The sequence below is a fragment of the Neovison vison genome, chromosome 7, assembly GCF_020171115.1.
Source record: "Neovison vison isolate M4711 chromosome 7, ASM_NN_V1, whole genome shotgun sequence".
NCBI lineage: Eukaryota > Metazoa > Chordata > Mammalia > Carnivora > Mustelidae > Neogale > Neogale vison.
Window position 1 is genome coordinate 43125498 of NC_058097.1, and position 18425 is coordinate 43143922.

The 18425-nt window shown below is 40.8% G+C and overlaps 1 protein-coding gene across 3 annotated transcripts in view; it reads left to right on the top strand.

The window, feature by feature from the left end:
* The window catches only part of LOC122911612 (zinc finger protein 260), an 82853-nt gene that overhangs the window by 55792 nt on the left and 8636 nt on the right, over positions 1-18425 (top strand). The window contains exons 1-2 of one of the 3 annotated variants that reach the window (XM_044256516.1): positions 11489-11535; positions 14217-14425. Coding sequence is in view for 1 of the 3 variants with exons in the window: in XM_044256518.1 (XP_044112453.1) it covers positions 12200-12208 (9 nt within the window). In the remaining 2 variants the exon portion in view is untranslated. Of the gene's footprint in view, positions 1-11488; positions 11536-12199; positions 12209-14216; positions 14426-18425 lie in introns of those variants that run through there. The other 2 variants (XM_044256517.1, XM_044256518.1) reach the window with 2 other exon arrangements.

Sequence of the window (18425 nt, forward strand, 5' to 3'; positions counted from 1 at the left end):
CTTCCCTCCACAAAAGTTGGAGAGGGACTAAAACTTCTTACCCGCCAATCACCTGTGGGGCCATTAGCAAGCAGCCCAGGCTTTGGTTATCTAATAGTTTCCCAAAGTCACTGCATTAACAAAACAAAAATATCTTGATAGGTCTCTATGCTTAGTAAATTGCAAGGGTTTTAGAAGCTCTGTACCAGAAAAGGCTGTGAAGAACAAATTCATTTATTTACTATAAATTACAGTATCACACTTAATAAAGTTGCAACTGAACTTTAAACAACTTAAGGAATTTATACTAATCAAAATTAGTGATTGCTTAAATGCTTTTGAAAAGATGGTTATTGAAATACTGTTCAGTAGATATAGAAATTTAATAACATAAGCCTTGAAGAAAACATGACCAACAGTGACTATCTTTCGACCACATCAAAAGTCCTGCAGATGCTAAAACATTCATACTCAGTTTGAACAACACAGGATTAATATATTCCTTAGCACAAGACTGCCCTCCTCTAGAGGCAGAGTTAACACATGTAGAGGATCCTTAGACAGAGTAACACAAACTTAAGGCATTCTGTGTGTGTTTCTTCTGTGCAACCATAAAGTATCACTGCTATCACTTATTAAGTATTTACTATTCTTTCATCAAATAGCTACTGAGCACCATTCATGTGCCAGTCATTGTGTTAAATGAAGACTTAACTAAACTGACAAGAAACTCCTTTCATAAATCTCATAGTTACAATGGAGAAATGCTACTACATATTTCATATCTATAAATATTTTTTACCAAGTAACTTTCCTATATGTACAACTTTAAATTCTTTATTATAATTTAATATTGTATAATTGTATAAAATTTTTGGATATGAGACTTCATTTTTAACAAAAGCTCCCTTTTCTTTCTTTCTTCTTTTTTAAAATTTCTTATTTATTTGAGAAAGAGAGAAAATAGGGTGTGGGGGAGAGGGGAGAAGTAGGCTCCCAGCTGAGCAGGGAGGCTGCTGCGGGGCTCGATCCCAGGACCTCGAGATCATGACCTGACCCAAAGACAGATGCTTAACCAACTGAGCCACCCAGGCACCCCATGAAAAGCTCCATTTTCAGGGAGCCTGGGTGGCTCAGTCGGTTAAGCGGTTGCCTTTGGCTGAGGTCATGATCCCAGGGTCGAGCACCGCATGAGGCTCCCTGCTCAATGGGCAGCCTACTTCTCCGTCTCCACTATTTGTGCTCTCATGAACACATTCTCTCTCTCTCTCAAATAAATACATAAATTCTTTAAAAAAAAAAAAAAAAAAAAGGAAGGAAGGAAAGGAGAAAAGAAAGACTCCATTTTCCCTTCCAAAACAAATAGCTAGGGGCGCCTGGGTGGCTCAGTCACTGGGCATCTGCCTTGGGCTCGGGTCATGATCCCAGACTTCTGGGATGGAGCCCTGCATTGGGTTCCCCACTTAGCGAGAAGCCTGTTTCTCCCTCTCCCATTCCCACGCCCCCTGCTGTTCACTCTCAGTCAAATAAATAAATAAACAAACTTAAAAAGACAACAACAACAAAAATCAAATGGCTAATGATCTAATAATCTTGAACTGGGCAAAAAGACCCTTGGTCTGACCCAGAAGCGGCAACTGTTTTACAAGCAATTATCTGTAAAATCAACAGGGCAATGACATCTTGATCAATAAAATTGCTGGCTGTGGACTTTCTGAAGACAGAATAACTAATGCATAGGAGGAATAATTTCATTTATTAACACCAAGAGAACACAATTGTACACAATGTAATTGTAATTGTACACAATGTAATCACATTGGTTCTGCCCATGAATAAAAATTAACTTTTTTGGGGCACCTGGGTGGCTCAGTGGGTTAAGCCTCTGCCTTCAGCTCAGGTCATGATCTCAGGGTCCTGGGATCGAGCCCCGCATCGGGCTCTCTGCTCAGTAAGGAGCCTGCTTCCACCTCTCTCTCTGCCTGCTTCTCTGCCTACATGTAATGTCTGTCTGTCAAATAAATAAACAAAATCTTTAAAAAAAAAATTCACTTTTTTTCTTTTATCCAAATAGGTAATTGCCCCCCACATCTTTTCTCATAAAAACCCCTTGCTTTCATCTTGCAGGTGGGATACTTTTCTGGTTAATCCCAGAATCTGTATTCCATAAACTGATTCTTCAATTCCAAATAACCAGCAGGACTGGGAGAGCTTGGAGGACACTGGATCTTCTCTTAGAAAGAAGACAGGACAAGGAGCCTGTAAACTTACAGTGTGGAAATAACGATCTGGCACCTGGGGCACACAGGGGGAAGGTTAGTTACTCAACTCAAAGTGTGTCACAGACAGGTAGCCTTTGCAGTCAGAGAGACCCCTCTAGGAACAAAGAAATGGCAAGAGCCATTTCCCTCCCTCACCTGTCAGCATAAGCACAGGGCCACCTGTGGGAACTAGTGCAGGGCCCACCCTCCCTACCTAAATTACTTACACTAAAACTCCCCACCCAGCCCCAGAACTCCAGAAGATTGGTCCTTCCCACTCAGCTTTCCTCTGTTCCAGCATAGCAAGCCAGCTCCCCCAGAAGACAAGCTCTAATCCTTGCCAACACCTTGTCTCCAGACCTGGGAGCTTTTGGTTCCAGTGGCAGCAATGACAGGTTTGATTTCACAAGCAGACCAGAGCACACCTAGTAAAAATGTACCACATTCAGGCCAGGGACCAAAAACTGCCCAGAACAGGCAAAGACAGCCTTCACAGTCAACTGACCTGGAGTATACAGCAGCCTGCACACAACAGCAGAGCACATGCAGAACACATTGGAAAAACTCCCAGAAGCAAAAGGCCCTAGGGAACATGGGACAGTACACAGTAGAGCACTATAGGACCTCCTCTTCATAAAGCCACTACAGTCAAGAACAGAAGACACAGCTGACCTTTTTAACACAGAGAAACAGGTACAGAGACAAAATGAGAAGACAGAGGAATCTGTCCCAAATGAAAGAACAGGACAAGGCCACAGAACAGGACAAGACCACAGCTGGAGATCTAAGCAAAACAGAAGTAATATGCTTGATAGAGAATTTAAAGCAATGATTATAAGATACTCACTGGTCTTGACAAAAGAGTGGAAGATATCAGTGAAACAATTAACCCAGGGATAAGGAATAAGGTAGCAGAGATAACAGGTTCGATAAACAAAATAAGACACACATTTGATGGAATGACAATAGTCTATAAGAAAGAGAGGAACAAATGAATGACCTAGAGGACAGTAGTGAAAAGTAATCAAGCTGAACAAAAGAGGGGAAAAAAGAATTATGCAAACCAGGAACAGATTTAGGGAACCCAGTGACTCCATCAATAACAATATTATATAGGAGTCGCAGAAGAAGAAAAAGGGAAGCAGAGAATTTATTTGAAGAAACAATAGCTGGAAACTTCCTAATGTGGGGAAAGGAAACAGATATCCAGATCTAGGAGGCACAGAGAACCCCCAACAAAATCAACAAAAGCAGATCCACATCAAGACAATCATAATCATGTTGACAAAATACAGTAACAGAAGAAAAAATACTAAAAGCAGCAAGAGGAAAGAAAACAGCTGCATACAGGGGCGCTGCGCTGGGTGGCTCAGTGGGTTAAGCCACTGCCTTCGGCTCAGGTCATGATCTCAGGGTCCTGGGATCGAGTCCCGCATCGGGCTCTCTGCTCAGCAGGGAGCCTGCTTCCCTCTCTCTCTCTGCCTGCCTCTCCGTCTACCTGTGATCTCTCTCTGTCAAATAAATAAATAAATAAAATCTATTAAAAAAAAAAAGAAAGAAAGAAAACAGCTGCATACAAAGGGAACCCCAAGGCTTTCAGCAGACTTTTCAGCACAAACTTTCCAAGCCAGAAAGGACTGGCATGATAAATTCAGGGCTGAATGGGGAAAAAACTGTGGCCAAGAATACTCAACCAGCAACGTTATCATTCAGAATAGGAGAGAGCAAGAGTTTTCCACACAAACAAAAACCAAAAGAATTCATGACCACTAAACAAGCTCTGCAAAAAATATTAAAGAGGACTATTTGAGTGGAAAGGATAAACTAAAAATGACAGTATGAAGGTAGGAAACACAAAGGTAGTAAAAAATAATATTTCTATAAAAAAATCAGTCAAGAATCTCACACACAAAAAAAAGAATGTAAAATATGACACCCTATACCTATAACGGGATGGGAGGAGTAAAGAATGGGTTCAAACTTTAATGACCATCAATTTAATACACACTGCTATATGTAGATGTCATATATATACCTAAGAGAAACCATAAACCAAAAATCACTAATAGATATGCAAAGAAAAAGAGAAAGAAACCTGGGGCGCCTGGGTGGCTCAGTGGGTTAAGCCGCTGCTTTCGGCTCAGGTCATGATCTCAGGGTCCTGGGATCGAGTCCCGCATCGGGCTCTCTGCTCAGCAGGGAGCCTGCTTCCCTCTCTCTCTCTGCCTGCCTCTCCATCTACTTATGATTTCTCTCTGTCAAATAAATAAATAAAATCTTTAAAAAAAAAAAAAGAGAGAGAAAGAAACCCAAATATATCACTAAATAAGACCAGCAAACCACGAAGGAGTGAAAGATAAGAAAGTATCAGAGAAAGTCTTCAGAAACAACTACAAAACAAGTAATAAAAAGGTAATAAATAGACAAACCATAAGTGACTCTTAATCTCACGAAACAAACTGTGGGTTGCTGGGGGGAGGGGGTTGGGAGAAGGGGGGTAGGGTTATGGACATTGGGGAGGGTATGTGCTTTTGGGTAAATTGGAAGGGGAGGTGAACCATGAGAGACTATGGACTCTGAAAAACAATCTGAGGGGTTTGAAGTGGCGGGGGTGGGGGAGGTTTGGGGAACCAGGTGGTGGGTAGTAGAGAGGGCACAGATTGCATGGAGCAGTGGGTGTGATGCAAAAATAATGAATACGGTTATGCTGAAAATAAATAAAAAATAAATTTAAAAAAAAAAAAAAAAGATACAGCCCTGAGTCAGAGTCCTCGCTCAGTGTTGAGTTGGCTTCGGATTCTCTCTCTCCCTCTCCTTCCGCCCCCTCCCCCGCAACTTGCATGCACGCTTTCTCTCTTTCTAAAATAAATAAAATCTTTAAAGAAAAAAAAAAGACAAAGTGACAGAAGGGATAAAAAAAAAAAAAACACGACCCATCTATATGCTGCCTACAAGACTCATTTTAGAACTAAAGACACCAGCAGATTGAAAGGGAGAGAATGAAGAAACATTTATTATGCAAATGGATGTCAGAAGAAAGCCATAGTAGCAATAAATATATCACACAAAATGGACTTTAAAACAATGGCTGTTGATGGGATCGAGTCCCACATTGGGCTCTCTGCTCAGCAGGGAGCCTGCTTCCTCCTCTCTCTGCCTGCCTCTCTGCCTACTTGTGATCTCTCTCTGTCAAATAAATAAATAAAATCTTTAAAAAAAAAAACAATGGCTGTTGTTTTAAAACAAGAGAGAAAGAAGGACACTATATAACAGTTAAGGGGACAATGCAACAAGAAGATACAATAATTGTAAATATTTACCTACACAATATGTGAGCACTTTAAACAGTTAATAACAAATATAAAGAAACTAACCTATAATGCAATAATAGTAAGAGACATTAACATCCCACTTACATCAATGGTCATATCATCCAAACAGAAAGTCAACAAGGAAAAAAAGGCTTTGAATGACACACTAGACCAGATGGATGTAACAGATGTAACAGATAGATTCAGAACATTCCATAATAAAATAGTGAAATATACACTCTTTTCAAGGGCATGTGGAACATTTTCCACATCAAATCACATATTAGGCCAAAAAACAAACCTCAACAAATTCCAAAAGACTAAATGAAGTTGGGGGCACCTGGATGGCTCAGTTGAGTGTTTCAGCTCAGGTCATGATCCCATGGGTTGTAGAACTGAGCCCTGTTGTGGGCTCTGGGCTCAACAGAAATGTTGCTTGGAATTCTCCCTCCTTCTCCCTCTGCTCTTCCCCCTGCTTGTACTCTCTTTTTATCTCTCTCCCAAATAAAAAAGAAATCTTAAAAATAAAAAAAAGATTGAATGAAGTTGTAACCATGCATCTTTTCTGACAACACTGTGAAACTAGAATTCAACCACAAGAAAAAAATATGGAAATACCACAAACACATGGAGACTAAATAACGTGCTACTAAACAATGAAGGGGTCAACCAGGAAATAATAGAATAAAAAAATACATGGAAACAAAAATAAAAACACAATGGTTTGAAACCTTTGAGATGCAGCAAAAGTGGTTCCAAGAGGGAAGTTTATACTAACACAGGCCTACCTCAAGGAGCATGAAAAATCTCAAATAACATAAGCTTAGAAGCTAACATAACCTAAAGGAGCTAAAGAACAATAAACAAAACCTAAAACCAGCAAAAGGAAGAAAATAATAAAGATTAGAACAGAAATAAATGGTATAGAAACTAAAAAACAAAAATATAAAAACCACATTAGAACAGATGAATGAAACCAGGAGCTGGTTCTTTGAAAATATCAATAAAATTGATAAACCTCTAGCCATATTTATCAAGAAAGAAAGAGAAAGGACCAAATAAAAACACAAATGAGAAAGGAAAATAACCAACACCACAGAAATGCAAGAGATTATGAAAAACTACATGCCAACAAACTGAACATCGTAGAAGAAATGGATAAATTCCTAGAAACATATAACCTACCAAAACTGATGCAGGAAGAAAATTTGGACAGAAGCAATAATCAAAAACTTCCAACAAACCAAAGTCCAAGACCAGATGTGGCCTCACAGGCAAATTCTACTAAACATTTAAAAAGATTTAATATTTATTTTCAAACTATTAAAAAAAAAGAGGAAGGAAAACCTCCAAATTCATTCCATGAGGCCAGCATTACTAGTATCAAAACCAGATAAAGACACCATAAAGAAAGGGGACTACAGACCAGTATCTCTGATGAGCAGAGATGCAAAAATCTTCAACAAAATACTAGCAAACCAAAACCAACAATACATTAAAAAAAAAATCATTCACCCTGATGAAGGGGGATTTATTCCTGGGTTGCAAGGGTGGTTCAATATTTGCAAATGATACCCGACACATCACACATCAATAGAAAAAAGGATAAGAACCATATGACCATGTCAATAGATGCAGAAAAAGCACTTGACAAAAGTACAATACCCATTCATGATAAAAACCCTCAAAAAAGTAGTATTAGAATATACCTCAACATAATAAAGGCCATATACAAAAAACCCACAACTAACATCATCCTCAGTGAGGAAAAACTGAGAGCTTTTCCTGGAAAGTCAGGAATAAGACAAGGATGTCTACTCTCACTTTTATTTAACATAGTAACTGAAGTCCTAGTCACAGCAATCAGACAGCAAGAAATAAAAGGCATCCAAATCAGTAAGGAAGAAGTACAACTTTCAGTATTTGCAGATGACAGGATACAATATGTAGAAAACCCAAAACACTCCATCAAAAAACTGCTAGAACTGATAAATGAAAAGAGTAAAGTGTCAGGATACAAAATAAACCTATAAAAACCTAATGCGTATCTACCCACCAATAATGAAGCAGCCAACAGCATTTTTCAAAGAAGTAGAACAATCCTAAAGTTGTAAGGAACTACAAAAGACCCTGAATAGCCAAAGCAATCTTGATAAAGAAAAGCAAAGTTGGAGGCATTACAATTCCTGACTTCACATTATATTTATTACAAAGCTGTAGTAATCAAAACAGTATGGTACTGGCACAAAAACAGACATACAGATTAGAATAGAAATGACAGAACAGAACCGACAACTAAATGGTAAATTAATCTTTGACAAAGCAGGAAAGAATATTCAATGGGAAAAAGAATCTCTTCAAAAAACAAGTATGGGAAAACTGGACGGCAACATGCAAAAGGGTGAAACTGGACCACTTCCTTGCATCATATGCAAAAATAAATTCAAAATGGATTAAAGACCTAAATGTAACACCTGAAATCATAAAAATCGCCGAAAAGAAGACAGGAAGTAATTTCTCGAACACTGGGGCCATGGCAACTTTTTTCTAGATAGGTATCCTGAGGCAATGAAAACAAAAGCAAAAATAAACTATTGGGATTACATCAAAATAAAAAAGCTTCTGCACTGTGAAGGAAAAAATCAACAAAACCAAAAGCAGCCTCTGGAATGGGAGAAGATACTTGCAAATGACATATCCAATAAAGAGTTACTTTCCAAAATATATAAAGAACTTATTAAATTCAACACCCAAAAAACAATCTAAGAAAAGTGGGCAGAAAACATAAGCAGACATTTCTCCAAAGATACACAGATGGCCAACAGACACATGAAAGGATGTCCAACACCACATCAGAGAAATACAAATCAAAACTACAAGATCTCACCTCACAGAATGGCTGATATCAACAACACGAAAAACAACAGCTGTTGGTAAGGATGTGGAGAAAAAGGAACACCTGTGCACTTTCGTGGGAATGCAAACTGGTGCAGCCACTATGGAAAACAATATGGAGCTTCCTCAAAAAATTAAAAACGGAATACATTAAAAAAAAATCATTCACCCTGATGAAGGGGGATTTATTCCTGGGTTGCAAGGGTGGTTCAATATGTGCAAATGATACCCGACACATCACACATCAATAGAAAAAAGGATAAGAACCATATGACCATGTCAATAGATGCAGAAAAAGCACTTGATCTTGAAATCATACTACTGGGTATTTACCCAAAGAACACAAAAACATTAATTCAAAGGGATACATGCATCTCTATGTTTATAGCACCATTACTTAAAATAGCCAAGATATGGGGCACCTGGGTTGCTCAGTGGGTTAAGCCTCTGCCTAACTGAGTCCCGCATCCAGCTCTCTGCACCGCAGGGCGCCTCCTTCCCCCTCTCTCTCTGCCTGCTTCTCTGCCTACTTGTGATCTGTCAAATAAATAAATAAAATCTTTAAAAAAAAAATAGCCAGGATACGAAAGAAGCCCAAGTGTCCACTGATTGTGAAAGGAAAAAGAAGTGTGGTATATACATGCAATGAATTATTATTCAGCCACAATAAAAGAATGAAATCTTGCCATTTGCAAGGACATGGAGGGAGCTAGAGAGTGTAATGCTAAGTGAAATAAGTTATAGACAAATACCATATGATTTCACTCATATGTGGAGTTTAAGTGAGCGAAGGGGAAAAACAAACACAAACCAAAAAACAGACTATTAACTATAAACAAGAAACTGACGGTTACCAGAGAGTAAGAGGATTGGGTGGGGGAAGAGGAGGAATAAATTGTTGGAAACAGGTGATAGGAATGAAGGAGTGCATGTGTAATAAGCGCCCCCATGAGATTATAATAAAAAAACTATATTCTCAAAGAATTTTCAATTATGTGATGTTACAGTACCACTTAAACGAAAATATGGATATATGTGTGTACATGAATCTACTATATGTATATAAGTACAACCAATATACTCAGCACTCAATAAAATGTACTATTTGTGTGGGCCTGGGTTGCTCAGTCTGCCAAGCAACCCACTCTTGGTTTCCCTCGCGTCTTGGTCTCAGGATCCGGGATCCAACCCTGCCTCCTGCTCCACGCAAAAAATGAGAGTAGGCTTGAGACTCTCTTTCTCTCCTGCTGCCCCTCTCCCTCCCCCATTTGTGATTTGTGCGCACATTATCTCTCTCTCCCTCTCTCTCATAAATCTTTTAAAATAAATAAAAATGTACTATTAGCTATATTAATTTTAAAAAATTGGGAGTGCAAGGAAGATATTTTCTAAGAGAAACAAGAGGTTTCAGGTAGGGGCCTGGGTGGCTCAGTGGGTTAAAGCCTCTGCCTTCCTCTCAGGTCAGGTCATGATCCCAGGGTCTTGGGATCGAGCCCCGCATCAGGCTCTCTGCTTAGCAGGGAGCCTGCTTCCCCCCTCTCTCTCTGCCTGCCTCTCTGCCTACTTGTAATCTCTATCTGTCAAATAAATAAATAAAATCTAAAAAAAAAAAAAAAAGAGGTTTCAGAAAACTTGATGGGTCTTTGTTAGGCCTTCACCAAGAAAGAAAAAAAAATCAAGTCTGAAAAAATAAAGCATTTCGGAGATAAAGAGAAAATACTAAGTCACCTTAAACCTAAGTTTTAATTGTCACAACAATTATTTCCTTCTCCAACGGAGACCTTTTTTGGAGAAGGATAGAGACGGGGAAGGAGACAGCTGACCGTTCTTGGGGCCCGGATGAGAAAGTCAACTGGTTACACCTGCCACACGTCTCCCCTAGCCATGAGAGGAAACCAGAGCTTCCAAATCAATGTCAGGGTCAGAGAGAAGAGTCAAGGCCTTCACCGTCAAGGGCCAGAGCCTTCTTGTCTTTGCTCCCATATATGATTATGTGTGACACAGTCACCAACACAATCTCCCCAAATTCACACAGTGCTGCTCAGTTGCACACCCACTACTAGACACAAAATCACACCCTGCGTCACAACACCCTCCCTTCCCTTCCCACACGGCGCTCCACAGTTACAATACCCACGGCGGCTCAGTCACACAGCTCATTATACTAGCACAAAAAGTGGAATACCAGGTCACACAGTCACAAGGGCATACCCACTACAGGGAACACAGTCACAGGTAACCCCCAACCACAGTGTTACACACGGTCACACATGAACAATCATACCACGAGGACTCACAGCGTTATAAGCTAATCCACCCCCGCACACACAGCATCACACACATTCACAGTCGCACAATACACACATCACTTGACAGTCACAAAATTACACCACCGCCCCTCCTCAGCCCCTTCTGCCCTAACAGACTTACTTAACACTCAGTCTCGGTCCCGGCGCCAGGCTCTGGGCTTTTTTCAACCCCTGCCTCCTCTGAAACGAATTTGTGGCCATAGCGCGCCGCTGAAAGACCCCAGCTGGAGCCTAAATACCGCTCAGCTCAAAGCCGCCCGCCTCCCTGTGGGGAGGAGCGATGGACGCGCGATGCCTCCTGGGAAAAGTAGTTAAGCTCCGCACTAGCGATGGAGAAGGTAGCCGGCTTGAGTCGTGCCGGAGAGTCCGTCCGACCCTCGCCCATCCTGAACTGCGCCCCGAAATGTTTCGGTCTTACACCTTGGCTCCTACTTGGAGTAAGCCCGACATGCTTGGACTGAGTTTATTAAACCCCAAGGCACACCACTGCCCTCTCCCAAAGGTAGAGTTAAAAGACGTAGACTATTAAACTGCGTCCTCTGACTCAGGGAGACAGTCCCACAAACTGGGGCAGTAAAGAAAGCGCGAAAAGCGCGCTCGGACCCCTGGAACTTATGGGAAATGTAGTCCGCAGTCAGAAAAGCGGAGGACCGGCCAATACCGACAGTTTCTGTCCGGTACTGAGCCCGGCGGAGCCCAGGAGACCTCTGGGAGTGCTAGCTAGCCAAGGAGTGCGCAGGCGCAGACTTTCTGGCTCGCCATAGTCGTCTTTGTCTGCGGGTGAGTGCGGTTTCGGCCTCGCAAGGCGCAGATCTGGGCGTGGGTCCTGGGGTTCTGGACTCAGAATCCGGTTAGGGAGGCTGTCGGGGAGGATTCTTAGAACCCGCGATAGGGCTGGGGTGGCTGAAAGGGAGGAATCGCTTTCTGTGACGTGCAGTGTTCAAAGCCTGTGCGGATGGGGGCAGGGGCACAGGAGGAAACCGGGGCGAGTTCGCGGGAGGGTTACGGAGGGTGTGAGAGGGTTGTAGGGGTGTAACTGGCGTGAGAATTGTGTGGTTCCAAGTTTGTGAGGATGGATGGCATGGTGAGCTTTATGGGGTAGCAACCTCAACCTCACTTTTCTCGTTTCTAAAATAATGATGATAAAGACGTATCTTTCCGGAGTATCCATTTTTCTGAAAGAAAGGAAAATAGCTAAGACATCAAGAGAGAATAATTTTTAAAGTAATTTTTATATAAAGGCAGGCTCATTGTGGAGTAGGAAACAAAATCAGGATCAACAATTTTTAAAAGTAAATATTTCCGAAAAACTTGTTACTGAATTACTAGACTCCCCCTGTGCATGGACTTTTCGTAATTCTTTGGAGGAACTTTGGTGAGGCAGCTTTGAAAAGCCCTGGACTAAGGAGGAGCTTTAAGAGCTAGTTTCTAGTAGTGTAGATAGCACAGAATTGTGAAGGATGTTATCCTGTCTTTGGTGCCTAGATATCAAGTAACTGATTTAATACCTCTTTGTTTCTTAGCGACGTGGCAGTGACTCGTAATTTGACTAGGTTTTCCCCAGACCAAATGGCCTTTGTAAATGTAATGAAACAAATTTTCTTCTATCGAGAACGACACTTTCTTTCAGTATTCTATCACACTTAACATAACTTTTAATAAAATGAAAAAGTATCACGGTACAAAAACTCAAATATACACAAATAATATCTTTGGTATATACAAAAAGTAACCAGTAATATTTATGAAGACAGTACTTTATTTACAATAGCAACAAATCAGACAAAGCACCTTGGGATAAACAAGAAATATATAAAATCCATATAACACTAAACCCAAAAGACGACTTGAGCAAATGAAAATATATGTTATATCTTAGATTTTAAAAGTCCGCAAGGTATTTTGTTTCATGAAGAAAGCTAAGTGCCTCTTTGGTAATATGTAATATACTACCTTTTTATTAAGTGGGAATAAGAATGTATATTTGTAGGTGCATAAACTTCTGAAGTTTACACAGAAAATAAAAAAGGTTGATGAGGAGGGAAATGGAACAGCTAGAGCAAGGGTTAGAAACACATTTTTGCTTGCCTCTTTGTAGATGCCCATTTTTAACTGGAATGGAGAAATTAGGTTTCTGTGTTCACTCCATTACTTTTCAGATGTTTAGCATTGTCTCATTTTTGAATGTTTCCTTGTCTTCCAGTAGACTACTCATTTGAACAATTCCAGTCAAAACCAAGGAATAACCATTCCCCCCAAAAAAGCTCCATTAGCAACTTTTGTTTGTCCCTTAATTATTAGTGTTCCTAATTTTCTCACTTTCAGATATATATATATATATATATATATATTTTTTTTTTTTTTTTTTAACCCTCTAAGAACAAAATTCCATTGCTGTGGCCTCACGTGACAGGTGACTAACAAATGTCCATTCCTGTTTGAGCCAAATCCTGAGCTACTTACTCATATAGCCAAATTACCTAATGGACAGCTCCACCTTTATGTTGCCCAGGAACTTCAAACTCTTTATGCCCAAAATGTTAGCACTGATATCTCCTGCCTCCATCCAGTTCCCCTTTGTATTATCTGTTTTGTCAGTTCATAACACTGTCCAGCCAGATTCGAAGCCTTTTATATTTGAGTAAGGGAAGAGCTTTTGAGTAAGTCTGATTCTTGTCTGTCATAACCCATTACAAATTGGAGGCCCAGATTTCTTACACAAAATAAATGATAAATATGTATGTTTGCTGAATCAGTGAATGACCATGTAATTATAGAGCATTTATAATATTTAATTCCTCCTAGAGTAACATAACCTAGGTAAAATATTAGGCAGCTAAAACTTTTAAGAACTCTGATCATGAAGAATACATGAATAACTTCCTTTACATTTTATCCATATCATTTAAGGTTGATGACTTCAGATTTATGAGAAAAGTGTTTTTATAGGGGAAATGATATTCAAAACTGTGACTGTTCGGTCAGGAGCAAGGCCACAAGTGGTACCTATTCCAAGATACCTGTTTAGGTTGTGATTCTGTAGAACTCTTTTAACAACTCAGTCTTGTAATTTCTCTGTATCGCCTAAATCCCTGAAAATGATGTTTCCCATTTCTGAAATGTGTGGAGCCTTTTTTAAAAAAAATTTATTTATTTATTAGAGAGCACACACACACACAAGCAGGGGGAAGGGACAGAGGGAGAGGAAGAAGCAGGCTCCCCGAAGAGCAGGGGGCCTGACGTAGACTCAATTCCAGGACCCTGAGATCATGACCTGAGCTGAAGGCTGGTGCTTAATCGAGTGAGCCACCCAGGTGCTCCTGTGTGGGGCCTTTAAATGGCATGATGGCTTTGGCCTGGGATGCAGAGTATAAATACTCTCTTTTTCCATGTGCTCACATGTATGCGTATGTACCAGCTTCTAAGCCAAAGGGTCATTATTACTTTGTTCTTTCTCACAGGCCCTCTTCCTCGTCCATCCACAGGAACTGCACTTGCCTTGTCCTTTAAAACTTCCAGGAGTCCTGTGGCCTCAACCTGAATTATGGGATGCTGCTTTGACCCTCAACAATAATGTCCAAGTCCTGTGTCACTGTTTGGAAGTTTAAGGTGCCAGTTTAACAAGATCAACGGATGTCTGAGAGAGAAATGTAAAGGAGGTGCTATCCAGGTGAGTAAGAAAGAACCCAACAGGTATCAATGGGATAAAGGCTCATTAGAGTTACTCAACCTGCAATCTCTGAAAATTTTTTTGAGGCCATTGTCTTATCAGCCCTTATCATTTGGAGTAACAATTGTTGAAATTCTTTAGATATCTAAATAACATTTCCAGATACACTTGCTTATCAGTGTTTTTTTTCTCTCAGATTCTGGGGGACTGGTTGCCCCTCTAACCTCTCTTCTGGATGCCAGCCTCTTCATTTATAGTCTCAGTTTGATAAATTTTACAACTTACATGTTGTGTTCTCTCTTTCACTAACATTCTTCATTTTTTACTTCTCTTTAGATACCTAGACTCCTTCCCTTAAGCATTCAGTCATCTTGCCAAGGATTACAAGATCTGTATCTGTCAAATATTAGCATGTAGATTCTTTTCTTTAAAATTAAACTTTCTACGGATGCCTTGCAGCTTAGGCGGTTGATCATCCAACTCTTGATTTTGGCTCAGGTTATGATCTCAGGGTCATGGGATAGGACCGGCATTGGACTCCATGCTGGACATGGAGCCTGCCTGGGAGGGAGTTTCCTCTCTCTCCCTCTCCCCTCCCATCCCCTGCTTGCTCTTTCTCTCTTAGAAAAAAAAAAAATTCTGGGACGCTTGGGTGGCTCAGTTGGTTGGACGACTGCCTTCGGCTCAGGTCATGATCCCGGAGTCCTGGGATCGGGTCCCGCATCGGGCTCCCAGCTCCATGCAGAGTCTGCTTCTCCCTCTGACCTTCTCCTTGCTCATGCTCTCTCTCACTGTCTCTCTCTCAAATAAATAAATAAAATCGTTTAAAAAAAAAAAATTCTAATAAAATTTAACTTTCTGTCATTTCTCCCTACTTCCATTGTTATATTTCTCAGAGTTGAATTTTACCCTCTTATCCTATTTTGTTTTTTAAAATTAGTTTATTTAATTTAAATAAATAGAGATTTTATTTATTTATTTGACAAAGAGAGACACAGCGAGAGAGGGAACACAAGCAGAGGAAGTGGGAGAGGGAGAAGCAGGCTTCCCACTGAGCAGGGAGCCCTATGTGGGGCTGGATCCCAGGAGGCTGGGATCATGACCTGTGCCGAAGGCAGACACTTAATGACTGAGCCACCCAGGTACCCCTATCCTATTTCTTACTCTCTTCCTACCTCCAGCCATCATAGCACAACATCTCTCCCCCTCTTCCTTTTTGACAATATAAGCAGGCTCAGAAATCTGTCCTGACATCCTATGAATTCACCTGTTAGTTTTAAAAATAAGTAATAATATTCTCTTTAAAACCCAATACAGGGGTGCCTGGATGGCTCCGTAGGTTAAAGCCTCTGCCATCTGCTCAGGTCATGATCCCAGGGTCCTGGAATCGAGCCCTGCATCGGGCTCTCTGCTCATCAGGGAGCCTGCTTCCTCCTCTCTCTCTGCCTGCTTCTCTGCCTACTTGTGATCTCTATCAAAAAAATAAAATCTTTTAAAAAAATAAATTAAAAAAAATCCAATACATATACTCAATAGAAGAGTAAAATAATGGATATGTCTTCTCAATCCTGGCCCTTACTTCTCCATTTCTGTTCCCAGAAGCAGCCACTATTAACTGTGTATTCTTCTAAATGTGTTTATGAGTATACAGGGAGGCTTTCAAGCAGAACAATGACATGATTTAACTGTGACAAGAATAAACAGCTGTTGCTGTGTTGAGAAGAGTTATAAAGAGGCGAAGGCAAAAGCAGAAAGAACCAATGAGGAGCCTGTTAAATCGTCCAGTCAGGGCATGATGTGGCTTATACTTTGGTGGTCCTAGTGAGTGAGGATTATGAGAAATGGCCAGATCCTAACCATATTTTGAAGATAAAGCCAATAGGACGTGGAGATGTAATAGGTGTGTGATCTAGGAGACAGTTGTTCAAGGCTTGAGCAACTGGGAAAATGAGGTTGCTATTTAATGAGATGAGAAGAATTTAGAGGGAGTTCATTTGGGAGAACAAGTGTTTGGTCTGGGGCAGGGTAAAACAGACCCCTGTTAGATATCCAAGTGCAGATTTTTTTTTTTTTTAAGATTTTATTTATTTATTTATTTATTTGTCAGAGAGAGAGCGCGAGCGAGAGTGAGCACAGACAGAGTGGAAGGCAGAGTCAGAGGGAGAAGCAGGCTCCCTGCTGAGCAAGGAGCCCGATGTGGGACTCGATCCCAGGACGCTGGAATCATGACCTGAGCCGAAGGCAGCTGCTTAACCAACTGAGCCACCCAGGCGTCCCCCAAGTGCAGATTTTGAGTGGAGAGTGGATATGTGAATCAGTTGAGGGAAGAGGTCCAGACTAGTGTTTAAATATTTTCAAAATATTATATCAGAATGCACAAATGTCAAGCAAACTCTTAACTATATTATGTGGAGGGGCGCCTTAGTGGCTCAGTGGGTTGGGGCCTCTGCCTTCGGCTCAGGTCACGATCCCAGCATAATGGTATCGAGCCCCGAGTTGGGGGTCTCTGCTTAGCTGGGAGCCTGTTTCCTGCTCTCTCTCTCTGCCCGCTTCTCTGTCCACTTGTGATCTCTGTCTGCCAAATAAATAAATAAAATCATTTTTTAAAAAAACAAACATGTTCTTTGGAAATGGTGACCTGTTAGAGCAGGGGTTGGCAAACTATATACTAGTACGTGTTTTTGTGAATATCGAAACATGGCCATCTACGGTGCATCTTGTCCATTCATTTTCTTATTGTCTGTGACTACCTTCTGTTACCACAAATGCTTGAGTTGAGCCAGGCATCGGCAGATACTTGATACTGTAAAGCATGTGACTAAAAAAAGTGTATCAGTCATGGTAAAGCTAAGTGACTATAATAAACCCTAAATGTACTGCTTTAAGGAATGTAAGAATTGATTTCCTGGTCATATAACAGTTAAGGTGGTGAATAGTGAAGAGCTGCATGGTCGCTTTGGTCTTTGCGGTTCTTTAAGGATCCAGATTTCTTCCAGGTTGTCTCTTTTATCATTCAGTTGTGGTTGAAACGGGATCAACAGTGCATTCCTGGTTCCAGCCAGGTGGAGGAGGAAGAAATCATCATGTAGGGCCAAGAGGTCAATAAACTTTTTCTGTAAAGGTCCAGATAGTAAATACATAAGGCTTTGTAGACCATAGGATTTCTGCTGCGACTACCCAGATCAGACATAACAGCACAAAAGTAGTTTGCTTAGCATTAGATTATCTTGATTTCTATTTTGAAAATTTTTTTTTTTAAAGATTTTATTTATTTATTTGAGAGAGAGAGACAGTGAGAGAGAGCATGAGCGAGGAGAAGGTCAGAGAGCGAAGCAGACTCCCCATGGAGCTGGGAGCCTGATGTGGGACTCGATCCCGGGACTCCAGGATCACGCCCTGAGCCGAAGGCAGTCGTCCAACCAACTGAGCCACCCAGGCGTCCCTTGAAAATATTTTTTAAACCACAAGTTAAATGCTATTGAAAGAACCATTTTGCCTGGTTTTCAGATGATGTTGCCTAGTTCAGTTCAGAATTTTACAGTATGAGGGGCACCTGGGTGGCTAGGTCAGTTAAGGGTCCAACTCTTGATGTTGGCTCAGATCTTGATCTTGTGGTGAGTTCAAGCCCTGCGTTGGGCTCCACACTCAGTAAAGAGTCAGCTTAAGATTCTCACTCTTTCTTTCCCCCTTAGCTCGCTCTCTGTTTTGCTCTCTAAAATAAATCTTTTTAAAAAATTTACAGTATGAAAAATTCAATTCTGATCAATATGTATGAAGTATATTGATGTCATCCCTATAAAACTTCAAGGAGTTTTGGTTACCAACAAGATGTTATTCCTGTTTTCTTTTCCCTTTTTTTTCCTTTGAAGATTTTTTTTTCTTTGAAAGATTTTATTTATTTATTTGACAGAGAGAGATCACAAGTAGGCAGAGAGGCAGGCAGAGAGAGGGGGAAGCAGGCTCCCCGCTGAGCAGAGAGCCCCATGTGGGGCTTGATCCC